Source organism: Cervus elaphus, chromosome 10 (genome assembly GCF_910594005.1).
Source record: "Cervus elaphus chromosome 10, mCerEla1.1, whole genome shotgun sequence".
Lineage (NCBI taxonomy): Eukaryota > Metazoa > Chordata > Mammalia > Artiodactyla > Cervidae > Cervus > Cervus elaphus.
The window spans coordinates 24,212,834-24,232,906 of NC_057824.1; the positions used below are offsets into that span (position 1 = coordinate 24,212,834).

At 53.9% G+C, this 20,073-nt stretch overlaps 2 protein-coding genes across 7 annotated transcripts in view; one reads left to right on the plus strand and one right to left on the minus strand.

Moving 5' to 3' along the window:
• Positions 1-527: 527 nt before the first annotated feature.
• DEXI (Dexi homolog) lies at positions 528-14,902 on the minus strand. 2 transcript variants are annotated; one of them, XM_043914325.1, is made up of 2 exons: positions 14,422-14,902; positions 528-1,178 (listed from the first exon to the last, which is right to left on the minus strand). In XM_043914325.1, the coding sequence occupies exon 1, from the start codon at positions 14,852-14,854 to the stop codon at positions 14,567-14,569; it is 288 nt and encodes a 95-aa protein (XP_043770260.1). In that variant the 5' UTR covers positions 14,855-14,902; the 3' UTR covers positions 528-1,178; positions 14,422-14,566. The 2 variants fall into 2 exon arrangements, with proteins under 2 accessions (XP_043770260.1, XP_043770259.1); XM_043914324.1 differs by having other exon boundaries at positions 14,422-14,566.
• Positions 14,903-17,469: 2,567 nt separating this feature from the next.
• CLEC16A (C-type lectin domain containing 16A) overlaps positions 17,470-20,073 on the plus strand; it is a 232,009-nt gene continuing 229,405 nt past the window's right edge. For all 5 annotated transcript variants that reach the window (XM_043914310.1, XM_043914312.1, XM_043914311.1 and 2 more), the window contains exon 1: positions 17,470-17,731. In XM_043914310.1, the coding sequence (XP_043770245.1) occupies positions 17,652-17,731 (80 nt within the window). In that variant the 5' untranslated portion in view covers positions 17,470-17,651. The remainder of the gene's footprint in view (positions 17,732-20,073) is intronic.

Sequence of the window (20,073 nt, forward strand, 5' to 3'; positions counted from 1 at the left end):
AATTTGCCTTGCAGCACTTTCCCGGGGCATGCCCCGACCTTTCAGTTGCCATTTCCTTCTCCAGGGAATCTTCCAACCCAGAGATCCAACCCACATCTCCTGCATTGGAAGCAGAGTCTTAACCACTGGGCTGCCAGGAAAGTCTTGTCCATGCACTTTTAAACACTTGCTTTTCCCTTTAGGCTTCTTCCCCAAAGAAATGTCTCCCTCCTTCCGCTCCCCCTTTTCTCAGATGTCTTCTGTTCGCACCTCCAGCTTCTCTGGGATTCAGGCCTGATTTTCAGCTTGGCCATCAGGCCTTTCCCACCACACCCGAGGTGGGTCCTGGCTTGTCAGAGGCTTGTGGACACCAGGAGGGTGCCGAGGTGGGACTCCCACACCAGCCCAGCTTGGATAGACCCTCCAAGCCCCAGTGGATCTCCAACTGAGGAGGTCCTGACTCTTCTGCCCTTTTATCAGAGGTTCTGTGTAAGGATTCCCTTCCCAAATCTCAAAGGAGAAAAAAAAGGCAGGGCCCCCAGGGGTTGGAGTTGCATACATTTTTTAATTGAAAGAAGTTAGCCTCCTAAGTATTGCTTTTACAGGTTTATCGAAGTCAAGTATTCATACCACTCACATTTTCAAAAAATATTTCTGGCCGGAGGGGTGGCTGACCCACCCCTGGCACAATGTATCAGTTCTGGCAACTTGATGGCGAGCAAACAACTTGAAATGAATGAGTCCAAACCCCACCCTCAGCCCCCGAGGTGTTCTTTTCCTTCTGAGTCACTCTCTCGGAAATAGTCGCTGCATCTAAGCCCGGCCTCGGGACAGACCCCATAGGGCTTAGAGCTCCACTGGCATCAAACAGAGCTGGGAGTCGCTTTTCTGTATGACGTGTCCTCTCTCTCCGAAGGTTAAGTGGGGTAAGCAGACGCAGCCGGGGGTGGAAAGCAGGGAGGCTGACTCTGGCTGGGTTCGTGTAAACATCCACTGAGAAGGCGGAAGGTCAGAAGCCAGGACGAGGCTGTGTGCACGACGCCGCAGGCGGGCGAGGTCTCCGGGCACCCCTGCCTCACCCTTCGGGCAGGGGCACGTGCCTTCCAGACCTTAGCGTTCCTTCTCAATCTCTCTGTCCCACCGTCCTGGGCCCGGACGGGAACCTCTCTGTTGGCACGGAGCTTTTGAGGGGAGCAGGCCTGGCAAAGAGGGACAAAGGGGCATTACTAGCATGGAAGCACTGACCTGCCCCCATCCATCAAGAGGTCTGAATTTGGGGAACCACCAGGAACCTCAACCTTAGGCTGGCAATGCTGTTCTGTAATTTTTTTTTTTCTTTTCTGGACATGGACCATTTTTAAAGTCCTTATTGAATTTGTTACAATATTGCTTCTGTTTGGTGCTTTGGTTTTTTTGGCCAGGAGATAGGTGAAGTCTTAGGGCTTCCCTGGTGGCTCAGAGGTAAAGAATCTGCCTGCAGTGCAAGAGATGCAGGAGAGGCAGGTTCGACCCCTGGAGGAAGAAATGGCAATCCATTCCAGTATTCATGCCTGGAAAATCCCACGGACAGAGGAGCCTGGCGGGCTACAGACCACAGGGTCGCAAAGAGTTAGGACAGGACTGAGCACAAAAGGTGGGGAATGTGGGATCTTGGCTCCCCGACCAGGGATTGAGCCCGTACCCCCTACACTGGAAGAAGTCTTAACCACTGGACTGTCACATAAGTCCCCTATGATTTTTTATTTAAATATTTTAATGAATGTGTCTGATTTCTAAGCACCAGGCTGGGGAAGCAGTGGTTTCACCTGGGAGAGGTAGGACTGTCACTCCTGGCAGAAAATCCCCAGGAAGGGCATCTCAGGACCTGAGGAAGGAGGAGAGTAGCTTGCTCAGAGTTGCCTGGGGTCAGCTGGCTGACATGAGCTCCAGCGAGTGGGCAGGGCTTGGCAGCAGCTCCCACCCTGCCGGGAAGATGCCTGGTCGCCAACAGGAAGGCTGTGGCCACAGCCAAGCTACCCAGCAGCCCCGCCTGGCCCATCTTCCCAGGCTGTCCTCCCCACCTGGCTCCCCGCGGGTCCTCCTTTCCTGCCCCAGCTCTCTCTCTGGGTCCACATTCCCACGCCCACCCCCCTAGAGCTCCAAGTCCTGCCCCAGTTCTGAGTCTTACCACCTTTGATGTCAGCCCCGACTACTTCCGCAAATGTCATCAAGCATCACATGAAACTCATACATTAGGAGCTTCCCTGGTGGGGTTAAGAATTGACCTTCCAACACAGGGGACATGGATTCGATCCTTGCTTGGAGAACTGAGATTCCACATGCCGTGGGACAAGTAAACCCACATGCTTTGGGCAACAAAGATCCTACGTGCCCCAGCTAAGACCTGATGCAGCCAAATAAATAAGGATTAGGAAAATAATAATTTTTAAAACTTATACATTACTAACATGCACTATTATACATGTAATACATATGTAATAGCACAAGACGTACTCTTGTTCATCAGGAGTTACTGATATTTGGGGCAGGACAATTCTCTGACATGGCAGGTGGCTTGTTCTGGGGTGTACAGCAGCATCCTTGGTCCCAAAGGTAACAACAAAAATGCCCCCTCACCCCATTCCCTAGGGCCACCCAAGGGGGCAGAACTGCTTCCGCTGAGAACCACAATCTCCACACTTTATAGGCAAAGAAACAGAGGTTCAGACCTGCTTGAAGTTGGGACCTGCCTGAAGTTACTCAACTGTGGGAGGCGAGGCTGGCACGGGAATAGTGACAAAGATGGAGACAGTCACGATCAGGGCAGTTACCCCCTCCTGAGCTTTCACTCTGCACCATGAGCCCTAGGCAGAGTGTGGGTGCCGCACCCAACCCAGTCCACTCACTCTCCCGAGGCACCCTAACCTCGCAGCTTCCAGCTGCAGGAACCCGCCTCTTTGCCTGAGGCCTCTCTGCCTCCAGAGCCTGCTTAGGCTCCAGGCTGCAAGTGCAGGCAGAGCCAATGTCTTTCCACAGCTGCCTTCCAACTGGTGAAGGCCAGAAAGCTGGGAATCAATACCCCATTCCCTACGGGCTCAAGTGGTAAAGAATCTGCCTGCAATGCAGGAGACTGGGGTTCTATCCCTGGGTTGGGAAGATCTCCTGGAGAACGGAATGACAATCCACTCCAGTATTCTTGCCTGGGAAATCCCATGGACAGAGGAGCCTGGTGGGCTCCAGTCCATGGGGTCATAGAGTCAGACATGACTGAGAGCCTGACACTTTCACCCTTTCAGTATCCCAGCTCTCGTGTGGCGGCTGGAGCGACTCAGAGCTATATTCTCCATTACACTGCTTCCCAGAGCTCCTGAGCAGGACTGAGCCCAGGGCCTTGGAGGTGACCTGCTAGACGATACATTCCTTCTCGGTCTCACTGCCCCACTCCACATTAGTTAATTCCTGGGCATAGCATGCTAAGTTGCTTCTGTCGTGTCCAACTCTTTGAGGCCCTATGGACTGTAGCCCGCCAGGCTCCTCTGTCCATGGGATTCTCCAGGCAAGAATATTAGAGTGGGTTGCCATGCCCACCTTCAGGGGAATCTTCCCGACCCAGGGGAAGATCTTATGTCTCCTGCATTGGCAGGTGGGTTATTTACCACTAGTGCCACCTGGGAAGCCCCTGGATCACCTTCCAAATAAACAATGTGCACTGGAATTGTTTGCTCTGGGGTCAGCTCCTGGGGATTGCGCGCCTGAGATGGAGCATCACACGGGTCATTTCTTTCAACCCTCCTAACACCCCAGGAGTTAGGTACTATTATGATTCCATTTTACAGATGAAGACACTAAGGTTCAGACGGAGTAAGAAACTTTTTAAGGATGCTCAGCTCTCCAGGACTTTTTCCACTGGAGATTTTAAACATTACATAATCTCATGCCTTATGTATGCCCGGGCCTGACCTGGGCACTGGGGACCCTGAGATGAGTGTAGTCTCTGCCTCTGAAACACATCTAGGGAGCAACTGCAGCCAAAGGTAACTGACCCAGGAGGAAGCACAGGGAACAGACGGAGCCCAGAGTCTGGGGAAAGGTGTGTATGAAGGACATGCCAGATAGTGGGAGGACTGGTGACCAGGTCTCAGAACCTCCTGTAGTTGGTTTGGGGTGGAAAAGGGTTGAAGGCTGGTCATGAGTGCGCGCGTGCTAAGTCAGTCGTGTCTGACTCTCTGCGACGCTATGGACCACAGCCCGCCAGGCTCCTCTGTCCGTGGGATTCTCCAGGCAAGAATACTGGAGTGGGCTGCCATGCCCTCCTCCAGGGGCTCTTCCCAACCCAGGGATCGAACCTGCATCTGCTGCGTCTCCTGCAATGGCAGGCGGGTTCTTTACTGCGAGTGCCGCCTGGGAAGCCCAGCCCTGGGGGAGACATGGCGAGGTTGGCAGGGGCCACATCCGGTCAGGTTCTCGTGTCCTCGGCAGAGTCACCTCCTACAGCTCAGCTAGGAACACAGCCTTCCACCGCTCAGAGACCATCCTCGGCTCCCACTGATGACCCAGGACCCGGCAGGCCGGAGGGGAAGCTGGGGCTGCAACCAGAGCACTGGAGAGCTCCATCCTCCAGGAGTGTTCACAAGTTCCCCTCCCGTCCCACCAGGAGCCCACCTTCTGCAGACCTCCCTCCCCCATGGGGACTCCGGGGTTCCCTGTGGCAGTCAGCGTGGAGCTCCCTAGACCTCTGGCATCCAGGAAAGCAGAGCAGAATTGTTTATTCCAATTCACCATTACCAGGGCTCACTGCACACTCTCCAAGGCAGGGGACTGAACTTGAGCCCATTTCAGATTTGGGGGAAGGGCTGTTAGAGAACATGGGACCCCCACTTGGAACAGGGCCTCACTCCCCTCCCAATGCTCACGACTGCAAACAACCTGAGTCCCAGGCAAGCGTCAGTCTGGCTAGTGAGACTCTGTCACATGTGCTAACTTCCGGAAGGAATAAGCTCAGGCACCAGCTCCCGCTGGAATTCACTAACACCCTCTGTTCTCATTGTTCATCTGCGGGGTCACCTTCTATTTATAGAGAATGATGCCAGTCTTCCCTTTCTGATAGTAAGACCATAAAGATCCTCTCTTTCCACCACATTAATTTCACTTTAAAAAGAGAGCCTCTGGTTTGAAGACAGTAACTGCATAACCCCTGTGGCTCAGATGGTAAAGAATCTGCCTGGAGTGCAAAAGACCTGGGTTCGATCCCTGGATTGGGAAGACCCCCTGGAGAAGGGCATGGCTACCCACTCCAGCATTCTTGCCTGGAGAATCCTGTGGACAGAGGAGCCTGGCGGGCTACAGTCCATGGGGTCACAAAGAGTCGGACATGACTGAACAACTAACACTTGTAAGTGTATGTTTAACTTGTGTTAACTGCATAAATAACAGTTCAGGCAAGCAAATGTGGCAAAAATTGTTGATGGTGTCATATGAGGTTTGGGAGACCCTGATCTGAGTTGGTCACTCCAGAGAATGAAGGGGCCCAGAGAGGGCAGTGACCTGTCCTAAGTCACACAGCACAGTGAGGACAGAGGCGTGGCCCCAGGCCTCTGCTGCTGGCGGGAGGATGTCCTGGCTCCTCGCATCTGTGCCACACATCATTGCTGTTAACAGACCAACCTCCTCGGTTGACTTGCAAGTCTGGTCTCACAGCAAACCAGCTGACAAATTATCAAGCACCTGTGCTCACCTTGTACTATCTACTGCAAATCATGACTTAGCTCATTTATTCCTCAAACAACCCCAGAGGGTGGAGCCAAGTAGGACCATCATCCCTGAGTTTTAGATGGGGCTCAGAGAGGTTAAGTTAACCAAGAAAGGTCACACAGCTCTTAAATGGCAGAGACAGGATCTGAACCTCTGTGGTCTGACCCCAACGTCTTTCTCAGTTCCTCTTGGCACCTAGTTCATTTCTTTCCTCCGGCATCAGAAACCCCGGGCTGAGAATATCCTGAGGCTGTAGCTTAGAGAATCTAGGCAGTAGGTTCTCCCACCTCCTGATATCCTTAGAGCATGACCGACAATTCATCAGCTATTGGCTTTGGATATTTTCTCTTTCTGAAACTGTAACCTTTCCTTCCAGGCCATTCCCCAGAGCTGGACAGAAGGAATGGCTGGCTGACTGGCTTGTCATCAGAATGATAGTTGGGTGCTTGATTCATCTTAACAAGCAATGTTTCAGTCTGGTATCTCTGCGGAGATGCTTTGAGATCTGTGTCTTAAAAGTGCTGGTGGGGCGATGCTCTGGACATGCTGGAAGAGGATTCTCTGTGCAGCTGGGCCGTCCCACTCTCCTGCTCCTCTGGGATAGCCCAGGTGAGGTCCAGAATTGGCCAGTCTCGAGTCCTTCAGGCTCTGCCCCTTCCTAGCTGTGTGACCTCAGGCAAGTCACCTAACCTCTCTGGTTGGGTCCCCATCTGAAACAAACTGCTGGCTGTTTGTTACAAGGATTACATGAAATTGTGTTGGTGGAATGCCTGCAATACTCAGCACACACGGCCCCTCCCCTCCATATCTCCACCTGTTCTCAGCTAAAAAACACACAGGATGGGAATGGGGGTCTCCTTGTTGCAGGGGGCCTTCTAAAGGGGTAACCCTTCCCTCCTCCAAAAGGCCCTGCCTGCTGGGCACCCACTGCCCATTCCTCCTTCTCCACGTACCGACCAGCCAATTAAAGCCATAAAGACACACGCCAGTGGATATGACTTGCCCAGGGTCCCCGCTGCCATCTCAGCACCAGGCCGCGCACACCAAGGCCTCTGCCGTGGCTGGTGGACGAGTGTGTGGCCGGAAGCAGGAGGGTGAAGGAGACCTCGCCTGTCTGCCTGGGTCCAGGCTCCTGGGGGAAGCTAGGGTCCTGGCCCCTTTCTCCAGAGTGTCTGGATGCTGGTTTCTGTGTTGGCGGCTGACGCCCCTCAACCACAGGTTCTGTGATAACTCCTCGTCCAGGAGCGACTCCAGCTGGCCTGTGCCCCAGGCTCCACGAGGCCTTCTGAGTCCCTCCACAGCCAAGAACCACCTGAACTACTGCACTGGTTTCTCCCCTGCAAATTCCACAATTTTAAAAGCAATCTTGATGTCACTATCGTGAATGAAAAAAAACAAGATCATCTGTCATAAACAGAAAGCAACAGATAAATGCTGAGACCATTAATTCTAGCTAGAAACTCCTGGCCTGCAAAAAGGGAGCCTGGGCCAGGTTCCTCTGCTCCAAAGTGCAAAGCAGCAAGTGCCTGAGAGGGGGCAGGGCATCCACAGCCAGCCCGCGCTAGGCTTCGCGCTAGGCTTCGGGCGTGCGCACTGCCTCCCGGGCCGCCTGTGAGGGGGAGCACTGGGAGTGTGGCCAGGAGGCGCCACGCAGCCCCCTCGCGGCAGGGTGTCTGGGGCGAGTCCCTGAGCCTCCCCAAGCCTCAGTTTTCTGCCCTGTCAAATGGAGCTAATGAGCCCTGCCCCACCTGTTTCATGGGGTGATGCTCAGGGGAAACTGGAGATGCAGTTACTTACAACCACGGAGCCAAGGCCCCTGGCAGGAAGGGTTCCCAGGAATGGAGCTTGCCCCTTCAGGGGGCAACTGACACTGGAAGCAGGTCCCAGCCACCCCCAGGCTTGGGGCAGGGGCTGCCAGCTACGAGGATACCAGCATCACCTGGCTCACTGGGCACCAGTTATCACCACGCTCGGACGGATTCAAAGGCTGCCCAACAGACACGCCCTCGTTGGCAACCGGCCCCCACAGAGGAAGGGGGCTCGGGAAAGGGGAAGGCTTCTTGGGCCGACCTGCTCCGGGTCTGACACACCACCACCACCGATGGCATCACTGATCAAGAATCAGCTGCGGGACCATCACCATCTCACCTGGCGTGCAAGAGCCCTTCAACTGCTTTCACAGCTCGGTCGTGTCTGACTCTCTGATCCCCACTGGACTGTAGCCCGCCAGGCTCCTCTGTCCATGGGATTTTCCCGGCCAGGATACTGGAGTGGGTTGCCATCTCCTCCTCCAGGGGATCTTCCCGACCTAGGGATTGAACCCTCATCGCTTCCATCTCCTGCACTGGCAGGCAGATTTGAGCCCTTCAACAGGGACCACTATCCTCCCCATTTTACAGAGAAGGAACCTGAGGCTTGGGGAGGTGAATGCCCTAGTCCAGTTGGGACTTAAACCCAAATCTGACTGCAAAGTCTCTAAGCACCAGTCTTAGGGGGGGTCCATGGAGATGGCCTGGGATAAACCTGGGAGCCACCCAGGGAGCCAGGGACTGGCTTTTTGGTTCCTGGCCAATCCTTATGGTTACCTGGAGAAGAAAGTTCCACTTTGATCCTAGAGTTTATCACATGACAGTCGCTAACTTGACTTTTTAACCAAGAGCTGAGGGCCCTGTGCTTTTAGCTGGCTTTAGTATTTGTCCAGAAGTTAATGACTTTGGCACTTGGTATTTTTATCCATGCCAAATGATGCTGGTTTTCTCTTTTCAGTGACATAAACTGTCTCTTAAAAATAAATTCACATGAAAAAGGCAGATTTTTAAGAAATTAAGCTCTGGAACAAACATACTTCACCATAAACTATAAAGGGAGGAACAGGAACTCTGCAATGGAGACAGGCAGCAGGGAAGACCTTAAGCAAGTGGTCAGTTAATATCACCGGTAATGAGGCTGACAGACATCACGTGTCTCCTCATAAGATGTACTCAGGACACATGCTCACTTCCCTGTGGTATTCCTGCCAAAAAGTACACCATCTGAATCTAAACTCAGGAGTAAACATCAGACAAACCCAACCGAGAGACAGTCTACAAAATACCAGACTCGCATGCTTAAAAAATGTCAATGTCATGAAAGAAACAGGCCGAGGGATTGTAAGACGGCACAAGAGACATGACAAGGGATGACAAGGGCGACCTGGGATTGGATCCTGGACCTCAGCTCCCTCCCCAGCCTCCCTGCTTTACTGTGCAAGGACACTCTCGGCACAACTGACGAAATCTGAGCAGTCACAGCTCAGACTGGTCCTAAGAATGTCATCAACATTAAATTTGTTGATTTTGACAGTGGTACTGTGATGATTTAAGTAAATGCCGTCATTCAAAGGAAATATACACTGAAATATTTAGGAGTAAACAGACATAGTATCTGCAAACTGTTTTCAAAATGGTTCAGAAAAATATTCATACATGTACACATGTATATACACATACATGGAAGCATGTATACATATACACATACATGTGCACATTGAGTAAGCATTTTGTATACACGAACGAGCGTGGCAAATATGAATGGATGCACTTGGTGAATTTGAGTGAAGTGTAAATGGGAATTCTTTGCAACTTGTATAATTGTGAAATTATTTCAAAATAAAGTTTAAAAAAAGTAACTCAGACCAAGGACCAAGAGAACATATGAGGCAGGCCTGGCAAGCCAAGGAGGGGAGCTGGGAGCCCCTCTGCACCCTCCCTCAGCACTGGGTCAGGGGCTTGGCTGTCTTGCCAGCTTTGTACCCCTGGTCCCTCACCCACCCCTTTCCAGGCCTCAGTTTCTTTCTCTGAGACATGGGGGATGCGGCCGCCTGTCCGTTTTATTGTGGTCTTGGTTTCCCAGGAGGGGAGGCTGGCACATAAACCAGGAATACAGTGGTCAAGTTGACAGGAGCCCTTCATTTCTTAGTTCAAGAAACAGAGGCAAGGGCTGTGAGGGTTTCCCTCGGATGAAATCTCCAGTTTGCACAACTCGGGCATGAGGGAACGGGGCCCCCGGGACCTCAGCTGTCTTGGGACACATGGGGGGTCTTCTCCTGTCAAGTGGGGCAGCCAGCACACTTCCCAGGGGGCCTCAGAGAGCTGGAGAGGCAGCAGGGCCTGGGGGCGCACCCATCAACCCGCATCACCACTTGTCTCCCTCCCACCTGGCTCCCCCACCGCCCCCTCCACCCTGACCCCTCCCCAGAGCTCCACCTTGGGAGGAGAGAGCAGCCCCTCCCACCATCTGAACCTATCGTGTGCATCCCCAAGGGAGGTTTGGGTTTCCGAGCCGGGAAGCCAGATGCCCAGCCTGAGTGTTCTGCTGATGGCACAGGCCACAGACTGCCACCAAGAGACCAGGGCAGGCGGGTCAGGAAGGGGCAGCTGTGGCAGCACTCAGGACACTGCCATCTGGGAAACCCTGTGATAGGCAGACCTGGTCTGCCTACCCTTAGCTCCCAACCTGGCCTCCCCCAGGCCCTGCTGACTCGGGCAGCAATGCTCTCCAGTCCCTCTATTTCCAGCGCAGAGAACCTCCTCTCCCTCCACGCCAAGAGAGCGCTGGCAGGCAGAGGCTGCTTTCATCAGGAACCAGGACAAATCAATCCAGCTAAGCTGCCTCCGCAGTGGAACCGCTGGGACGTGAGGACTCTCCCCAGTGCCCAGGCGAGCTGCAGCAGCCCTCTCTCCTGGGAAGGAGCGCCTGGTCCCCAGTCCCCGCTCCTGGGCAACGAAGAATATTCGAGGAAAACCACAGCCATGGCTCTCCAGATTGGGTGGCCATTAGAGACCACGGGATGACAGGAAAGGCCTCTCGAGGGTCCTGGGCCAGCCAGGCAGAGTGGGAAGTCTGTCCTGGTGGTCCAGACCCAGACCTGCCCAGCACTCAGGCAGCCAGTCCTCTCTTGCTCATGAAAGAAGAGAAAGTGAAAGTTGCTCAGTACTGTCCGACTCTTTGCGACCCCATGGACTCCACAGTCCATGGAATTCTCCAGGCCAGGATAATGGAGTGGGTTGCCGCTCCCTTCTCCAGGGGATTCTCCCGACCCAGGGATGGAATCCAGGTCTCTGGCATTGCAGGCGGATTCTTTACCAGCTGAGCCACAAGGGAAGCCTGTCTTGCTCATCATGGGATATAAATATGCATACCTGAGGGTACATGCAGGTTTTTACATTCACAAGGGCCTGAGTGTACAATAATAGTGGTTAACTTTCATGTGTCACACACATAGGGGAAGGTCTAAGAGCTTTACATCTTATCTCATTCAATCCTCACAATGAAGTAGATTATGATCCCTGCTTTACAGAAGAGGAATCTGACACCTGGGGAGGTACTGTAGCATGCCCAAGGTCACAACTAGGATTGGTATTTGAACCTAGGTTATCTTGCGTCTAGGCACTTTACGACCCCATGGACTGTAGCCCACCACGCTCCTCCGTCCATGGGATTTCCCAGACAAGAATACTGGAGTGGGTTGCAATTTCCTCCTCTAGGGAATCTTCCCAAACCAGGGATCAAACCTGAGTCTCCTGCATTGGCAGGTGGATTCTTTACCACTGAGCCACCAGGGAAGCCTAATACTGCCTCCTTAAATAGGTGCTCAGCAAATATTTGAGAAACTGAGTAATGTGGAAAAAAAGAGAGGGAGCAAAAATGAGTGCACCTTTCATCCTGAGATCACCCTAGTCCCCCATGCCTGGCGAGCCCACATCCTTAGTCAGTGTTTCCTGGATTGGCCTGTGTGTAACAGGAGACTGTGTCTACCTGAGAAAGAGTACGAAGGAGCAAGATTTGACTACTGGTGTTCTGCTTACAAAAGGGGCCAGGAGAGTAGGTGCAGTCAGATCACCTTTCATCTTTCCCACAAGCTTTTCTTGCTACTAGCCACCCCTCCCCAAATGGAGTCTGGGCTTCCCGTCTTTGGGACGTAGGCCACCGTGGCTTGGATCTGGGACTGAGCAAGAAGGCACCCAGTGCCTGGTTCCCACCATTTCTCCAGGCACCAGTATTCCCCACAGCCCCGGGCCTCCCCACCCGCCCAAGTCAGGCCCTGTCACTTGGAAAGCTTTGCAAGGGTGTCCTTGAGATACACTTCCTGGTGTTTCTGCTCAAACAGTGTTGGCTGCAAAGTATGCCGAAGCATTTGGGCTTCGCGTCTTGGTCCAGAGGGTGCCAATGTTTTCATTTGGAATGGCAAGTGTTGCAGTTGATGTGGTGAAGAGATAAAATAAGACGTTCATCGCCAAGCTGCACCGCTGCAAGTCCAAAGCTCGGCTGGGGGCGGGGATTCACGGCGGGACCGCTAGGGCGCGCCAGGAGAGCCTGTGCGCATGCGTGCCCAGTCGCTTCAGTCGCGTCCGACTCTGCGACCCTGTGGACTGTAGTCCACTAGGCTCCTCTGTCCGTGGCACTTTCCAGGCAAAGATACTGGAGTGGGGTGCCATTTCCTCCTCCAGGGGATCTTCCCCACCCAGGGATCGAACTTGTGAGAGCAGGCAGAGCTAACATTTGTTGAATGACCCAATGAGTGAATACACAAAGAGCCTAGAACCAGGCGTGGTATATATTGACACTCAGTACAGGTTCTGAGTGGATCCCATAGGTTCTACCTCCAAAAGGTATTCTTGCTCTGTTTGTGTTTCTCCATCTTCACCAACTTTGCCTCATCCAAGCCTCCATCACCTTTGGCCTGAGCAACTAACCAGTTCCTAATTGGCTTCCCAATTTCCACACTTTCCCTTATGGCTCATCCTGCCCACAACCACCAGTTATCTTTGCAAAATGTGGACCGGAATTGTGTCCCACCCTGCCTAAAACCTTCTGATGGCCTCACATTGCTTGTGGCCGAGGCATCCCAGGTCCCAAATGATTTGGCCCCGCCCACCCCACTAACCTCTCCTGGGGCTATTCTGTCACACTGGCCTCCTTGCAGTTGTTGGAAGAACCAGCTCTCTCCCACCTCACGCCCTTGGCACTAGTGGGTCCCTAGGCCTGGACTGCTTTTCTCCAGATCATCACGTGCGGTTCCTTCCATCAATTTAGGGCTCAGCTCAAAGGTGTCACATCTTGAGAGAGGCCTTCTCTGAACCCCCTGCCTGAAGCAGCCCATCTCCCAGTCCTCTGTTTCACTTATCCAAGCATTTACTGAGCAATTACTAGATGCCAGGAGCTGTTCTAAGCAAGGAAATAGTAGTGAACGCAATAGGGGATGTCACGCCTTTCTACTGTAGCTCTCAAAAATCTCACAGCCTTGTTTGGGAACCTGCTTGTCTTTCTCACCAAGTGCCAAGAGGCCTGGGTCTGAGTCTGTCTTGTTCACTGTGTTCACCAAGGCGCACTAGGTACTGGGTAAACATCTGTTCAAGAAAAGAACAAATCGATGGATGGATGGCAGGCAGGCCAGCCAACTGGATAGGTATGCAGAGCAGCTGACACACGCGCCACCAGGCACTTGGCTCTTGCTACGGTCTCCCTGAGCTCAAATAAAGCTTTCTTCAAAGAAATCTGTCAGCCCCCCAGGCTGACACTGCTAGTATGTCCTGCCCACCTTGCATCAGCCTCTGACTATGGTCATCTAGACTAACATAGGCAACAGGAAGGAGTAAACGCAGCATGCTTAGGGTGACTGGCGTTAGTGCCCGTTTTCCAAAAGGAGCCCCTGCCCACCACCTCAGTGTCCCCTGCCACTCAGGACAGTGCCTGGCACACCCAGCTGAGGGGCTCAGCTGAGAAACGCCTGCACGCCCCCTGAACCCTCACTAGAGCCTCTCTCATCTATGTCTGCTGCCTCTCTTCCCAGCCGTGACTCTGGCCACATCTTCCTCCTTGCTGGATCTTCATTTCCCTCCCACCAACACACAAGGTGGGGCCAGACACAGCTTTCTGGTGGCAGCCCAGAGGCAGGGCTTTAACACCTCAGTGCAAGGATTCTGTAGTTCCTTCTGCTGGTCCCCAAGCCCCTTGAGTTTGCCTAGCAAACACAGCAGGCAGGCAAAGCCACCGCAGCACCAAGCCCCAACTGGTCTCATCTGTGAAAGCAGCCTGCGAAACTGGCAGCCCCTGCAGATTCGAGCTGCGGAACTGATGAGCTGGGGCTCCCTGAAACTTGACTCCAAAGCGGCAGCCAAGCCAATGCCACAGGAAGTACAGGGTTCTTTGCTGAAGGAGGTTTCTCCTTTCACAGCATCAGCCGGGAACCCTTGCTCTATGTCCCCACCCAGTCCTCCAAGGGGCCATAAGACAAAGGTGATCCGTGTCTGGCTTCCTCCCTCTTTTAACACTGCAAGTCTTCATCCTTCCAGGACTAGTGGGAGTATCCCCAAAGGCAAGGTCACCATCGATGCAAGCTAAGGATGGAGGGGGGAGGAGTTGACAGGACTGCCTCAAATGGATTTGGGTGCAAAAGCTTTCTCCCCAAGCTGTGAAGTTGCTACTATGGCTAACCAGGAAGCCACTTGGGTCCTGCATCCCTTCCCTTCTTCACAGCTGGCATCTTCGCTAGGAGAAGCCTTCCAACCCTAACTAAGGGCCTAAGAAAAATCCAGCCTTTCCCGTCATCCAAACAGATCTGGACTGGGAAATCAGAGGCTTGGGGGAGGGGTGTGTGTCCGGCTTGGGCTGCCTCCCTCTTCCTCGCCAGCGCCCCAGCCCGCCCTCATCCTGCGCAGAGAGGGCACTTACAGGCCTTGGCGGCCGAAGCGGGCCTCGTCCTGGGGGTCCCATCCCTGGCCAGGCGGTGCCCTCGATCAACAGCAGCGGCATGACCTGGGCCCCGGTCCGGGTTGAGGGTTGCGGGTCGTGGGGAGAGCGGCGGGGGCAGCCGAGCCTACTCCAAGTAACCATCGAAGACATCAAGCTCCGAGTCGGCGTCGTAGAGGCCCGAGCCGGGGTCGGAGAGCACACCGAGGTCCACCAGCGCCTGGTCCATGTCCTCGGGCAGGAAGACGAGGCCCACGTTGAGGACGATGTACTCCATGAGGAAGGCGTAGTACAAGATCAGCACATTGACGAAGAACAGGCCCACGTAGAACATAGAGGGCAAGAGCGAAGGCGGCACGGAGGGGACCAGGGGGCCCAGAGCGTCCAGGTGGGCCGCGACCCGGGCGCCGGGCATGCAGCGGGCGGCGAGGGCGGCGGGCGGCGGCGGCGGCGGCCCGGCGATCCCGGCGAGCTCAGCCGCTGCGGCGCCCGGGCGGCCGGCGCGGGGGCAGTTCAGCCATCCAGGGGCTCCCCGGGGCTGGCCCAGGCAGCCCTGGGCCCCGGCAGCGTCCCCTCAAGAGATGTGAGTCGGCCCCTGCGGACGCGCCCCGGCCCCTGAGAGGTGTCAGGCGGGTCACCCCACCCGCAGAGGCGGCCACACCGCACTGTCGACCCTTTCCAGCGATCAGGCTAGGCACCCCCCCCCAACCCCCTTCCCGAAGTGGCCGGCGGCTGCCCGGGGCTCCTCCGATGCTCCCCGCTCCCGCTCTCTGGCCCTCGCGGCGCCTGCGGGCACCCTCCCCACCGCGGCTCAGCGTCAAAGACCAGTCCCGGCGACTGTCTCCTCAGCCGCTCCCGGCCGTTCCTTGAGCCCGCCCGGCGCCCGCGAAGGCGCTGCGCCCATGGCTGCGGCTGCCGCGTAGCCCTCCAGGTCGCGTTCCGAGCACCGCCTCCGGAGCAGCCCCGCGCTCATTGGCTCGCCGCCCCCCATCCCCGCGCTCATTGGCTCGCCGCCCTCTTCCCCGCGCTCATTGGCTCGTCGCCCCCTCCCCGCGCTCATTGGCTCGTTGCCTCCCCATCCCCTGCGCTCATTGGCTCGCTCGACGCCTGCGCTCATTGGCCCGAGACTTCCGGGGGCGGATACTGCCTCGCTCCGCCCCTCCAGGCGCCTGCTTCTGAGTCGGTTTAGCGATTCCGGAGTCGGGGCAGATCTCGAATCCGATTCGCTCTGCGGTTCCGCGACAGAGTAGGGGGAGGGGAAAGACTCAGAACACCGTTACAACCGAGAAGTATTGTAAGGCTACAAAAGCTAAAGGAAATCGTGAGCTTCATCAGCACCCTGCTAGACTTGAGTATAGGCGCCACGCCTTTTTGGGACTCAGTTTACCTGTTGAAAAAGGAGGCAGAGTGGGGGTCGGGGGCGCTGGACCTCACCAGTGAAAATTTTGGCCTTTCCGAAAGTGGCAGTTTTCCACGGTGGGGAAGATCTATCGGCGCCCGGTTCGTCTCTGCAGATTCTGGCTGCTGGAAGATCCACACCTCGGCGAGGCGGAGCGGGGGGAATCTGCATAATAAAATTCAGGGACATCTGAGTAAAGAAACTTCCCGGCAGGTCCGACCTGCAGTAGTAGGGTTGCTTCTTGTTTTTGCTTTGTAAAACGTGTTTTACAGCAATAATAACGAGCGTGGTTAAACATTCAAGCAACCAAGAACTCACAGAAAAGTGAGTCTCTTCTACTCGCTGATTCCCCTCCTCAGGGGCACCCCTTGTACATCCTTAAGGAGACTGATCTTGCCCAAAGTGCCTCCCAAAGCGGTTTCAACCAGACTTTTAAATCTCAGGCCTCCCTGAGCTGGGTGCTTTACATGCATTGCTTAATTGGAGCCAGCTGGGGGGAGTGCAGTATGTTACCCATTTTTACAGACTAGGAAACTAGGCCCAGAGAAGGACCCTGGAAGCTGCTGGGCCTGTGTATGTTTTGAGGCCAGAATCTGCCCTTTTTTTCTCCATGGCTCTCTCATGCCCCTTTAAATGAATTATAGAGCAAACCATTAATCCTCCAACTGCTGAAGGTGAAACAAACTTTCATTCATTCATTCACTCTGATATTTGTTGAACACCTATTATGTGGCAAACCTTGGGCTAGGTATTGGGGAGAACATTGGTCCTTAGCCCAATTCTGTCCTGAGCACAGTTAATGGGACACAGTAGACCTTAAATAACTGTGAGGTGTAGGAAAGGGTGAATGGTGAGCAGGGCAGTATCGCCTCCATGGAATTTCCCACTTCCAATCCAGGAGAGAAATTTAGATGCATCTTCTGGCCTGGTGTAAAAAGTTGGGTGTTTCCTTATTTTTTAAAAGGTGGATGTTTTGGAACTGGCATGGATTTGGGGTGAAGACCAGAGACATCCACTGAAAGTACAGGACGTTCGGTTTTGGTACACTGTTGCTCAAAGGCCTTTCAATATTTATTTTTTAACTCAAGTAGAAAAAGAAAAAGACTGTGAGGGACAAACCAGGCTGTTACCGGTTTGGTGCAGTTTCGTTTCTTGGGGCATAAAAGTAGGGGCGCCTGGGTTTGAACCCTGGGTCTGCCACGTACTATATATGATCTTGGGTAAGTTAACCCCACTGTGATTCAATTTCCTCGGGTAAAAGGGGGTAATAAAGGTACTCATCTCATAGAGTAGTTGTGAGAATTAAATAATATGTGTAAAGTGCTTACGGCACTGGCACACAGCATACGCCAAGGAACAGCTATTCTTATTCTTATCATAAAGGTAATAATTGCTAATACCGTGGTAACTTTCATTCACCCATCTTCACAGGTACATTTCTCAGGGCTCCGCCCACCCCTAAGACACTGCGGACTCCCCTCCTCTCGCCCCGCCTCTTTTCCAAGGCCGCGGCCCGCGGCTTCATGATGCACGTCGGGCTTTGTAGTTCCTTCGCAGAGTCCCGTCCGCGGGGGCCTCGCGAGCGAACTGCATTTCCCAGCATCCCTCGCGGCGGGCGGCCGTAAAGCGCGGCGGTCGAACGGCCGGTTCCGGCTGAATGTCAGTGCGGGACTGTGGGCCGGGGAGGAAGGTGGTTCGCGGTGTCTCCACCACCCGCGCCGCTGCCTCCGCTTGTGCCGCCGCCACGGGCGCCCGGCCGGTCGGCCGCTCGGGCATGAGACCGTGAGGCGAGCGATTGGCCGGGACCGCCGAGATGTTTGGCCGCTCGCGGAGCTGGGTGGGCGGGGGCCATGGCAAGTCTTCGCGCAACATCCACTCCCTGGACCACCTCAAGTGAGTGTATAGGGGCAGAAGGGGGAGGCCGCGGGGCGGGAGCTGGGGTTGGGGGCGCGTAGATCCCGGCCGGGGCGCTGGGAAGTGTGAAAGCGGAGGCGGAAGGCCGAGGGAGGCGCTCGGGGAAGGCTGTGTGCTGGTTAAGAGCTATGGCTCTGGACATAGGGCGCCCGGCTTCGAACCCCGACCTCGTAGCTCCTCTCTTGTGTGACCTTGGGCAAGTCGCTCCGCTTCTCAAGAGTCTCGGTGTTACTGATGCAGATTTCAGTTTACGGATGCAGACCTCGTTCTCGCCGGGGCTGGACCATGGGCACCAAGCTTCCCCGGGGCGGTATTTCTTAGGCCGGACCGCTTAGGGGTTCAGAGGTCTGGATCCTGGAGCCAGACAGATGTGGGTTTGAGTTTAAGTGCGTGAATTTAGGCCTCAGTTTCTTCAGTTGTAAAATGACTATAGTGACAGCACCTGCTTTCTACGATTGTTTTGAGGGTAGAGTTAGAGAATGTACATAAGGGTGGAAGCTTCTACCAGTGCTCAATAAAGGACAAAAATTAAAAAAAAAAAAAATCCCGACTAGTTTCTTAGGGGAGTATAAAGAGTCAGAAGTAGAGTTCAGCGGGAGGTAGGTGGCAAGGTGGTTCTGGGAAGCAAGGGTGCACAGAGTGGCTGCATTCAGATCCTGATTTCATCATTGAATGGCTGTGTGACCTTGGCCAAATTGCTTCACCTCCCTGAGCCTCTGATTCCTCATCTGCAAATAGGGGTGGTGAACATTGTGCAAAGATTAATGTTGTGTGTGTAAAGAGACTGAGCCAGCGTCTCTTCTACAGTAGGCAGCTAATAATAGTAGCTGTGTTGATCAGTGGGGCAAGCCCTTCCCAGACATCCCTACCTAAAGTGCTTCCCCTGCCCCAGTTCCTTTCTGTTAGATCTTTCTCTTGATTTCATTCATTTGATTCATCTCCACTACCTGCAATTATCCTTTGTGTCTTTACTACTTTTGTGTCTGTTACTAAGCTGGTACTTCCAGGAGGGCAGAGGTGGCTTATTTTGCTCACAAGCTGTATTCCCAGCATCTAGCTCTGTGCCTGGCACCCAATAGAATCTTGACGGATGCTTAAAGAAAGAGAAAAATGAATGAATGGGGAGAGGTGCAGAGCATACAGGCAGAGATTAGTATTTTTTGAGGTCGAGGGGAGGATTAATGGAAAATAGGGGTTTCCCTGGAGGCTCAGATGGTAAAGAAGCTGCTTGCAATGCAAGAGACCCAGGTTTGACCCCTGGGTGGGGAAGATACCCTGGAGAAGGAAATGGCAACCCATTTCAGTATTCTCGCCTGGGGAATCCCTGTGGACAGAGGAGCCTGGTGGGCTACAGTCCATAGCGTCACAAGGAGTCAGACACGACTGAGCACACACGCACACTCAATGCCATAATTCTCAGCTGTGCCTTTCTAGCAGGGAGCGGGCACTTAATACATGTTTGTAGGTCTCAAAGAGTGGGAGTCAGGAGGAGTCATTACGTATCGAGGAATGGTTTTGCGGGGTTGGGATGAAAGAGGCCGTGGGGAGGAGAGAGGCCTAGGACAAAGATGGGGCTGTGTAGGGAGGCAGGAATCTTAGATGGGAGGGCAGCTGGACGGGAAAGGGAGAGGCTTAAGGATTTCAGGAATTTCAGGAGTGGGTGGATGAGGCTGAGAAGGGGAGGAGGGTTATCTAAAGGAGGTTGGGCATGCTCCGGCACCCAGGTGCCTGCGGGCTCTCACCTAACTCTGCCCGACTTGAGCCCTTTTAAATTACTTTAGTGATTATCGAATGCATGTTCAGTGCCAGATGCTTGTTAAGGACTCCCTGTGTGTTATTTCCTTTAGTCCTCCCAAGTCTTATGAGTTGTTGGAAGTATTACTGTTTCCATTTTCTAGAGTGGAAACTAAGGTCTGAAGATGTTAAGTCACTTACCCAAGGTGACAACAGCTGAAAAGCGTCAAAGCCAGGATTTGACTTCAGGGTTTGCACTCATTATGCTGTCTTCTTGAGTAAAAATCCTAAAAGTCAGTTTGGGAAGACTTTCAATCTGGCTGAGTCTCACTGTGCAATGGGGCATCTTGGCCGTCTGGCCAACCAGGGAATGATGAAGGGACTCAGGTTCCTTTGAAGTATCCCGGGAACTGCCCAGGTTCATTGTTTAGGTCACAGCGCCTATGGGGTGCTTTTTGGAAACCTGAGTTGCCTGCCCTGAATCGGGCAGATCAGCTTAATCCATGTTATAGCCTGAAGAACCTGGTGATCTGTATATTGAAGGGGGGCTTAGGAGATCCCAGAGTGACCTGGGAAAGAATGCTGTA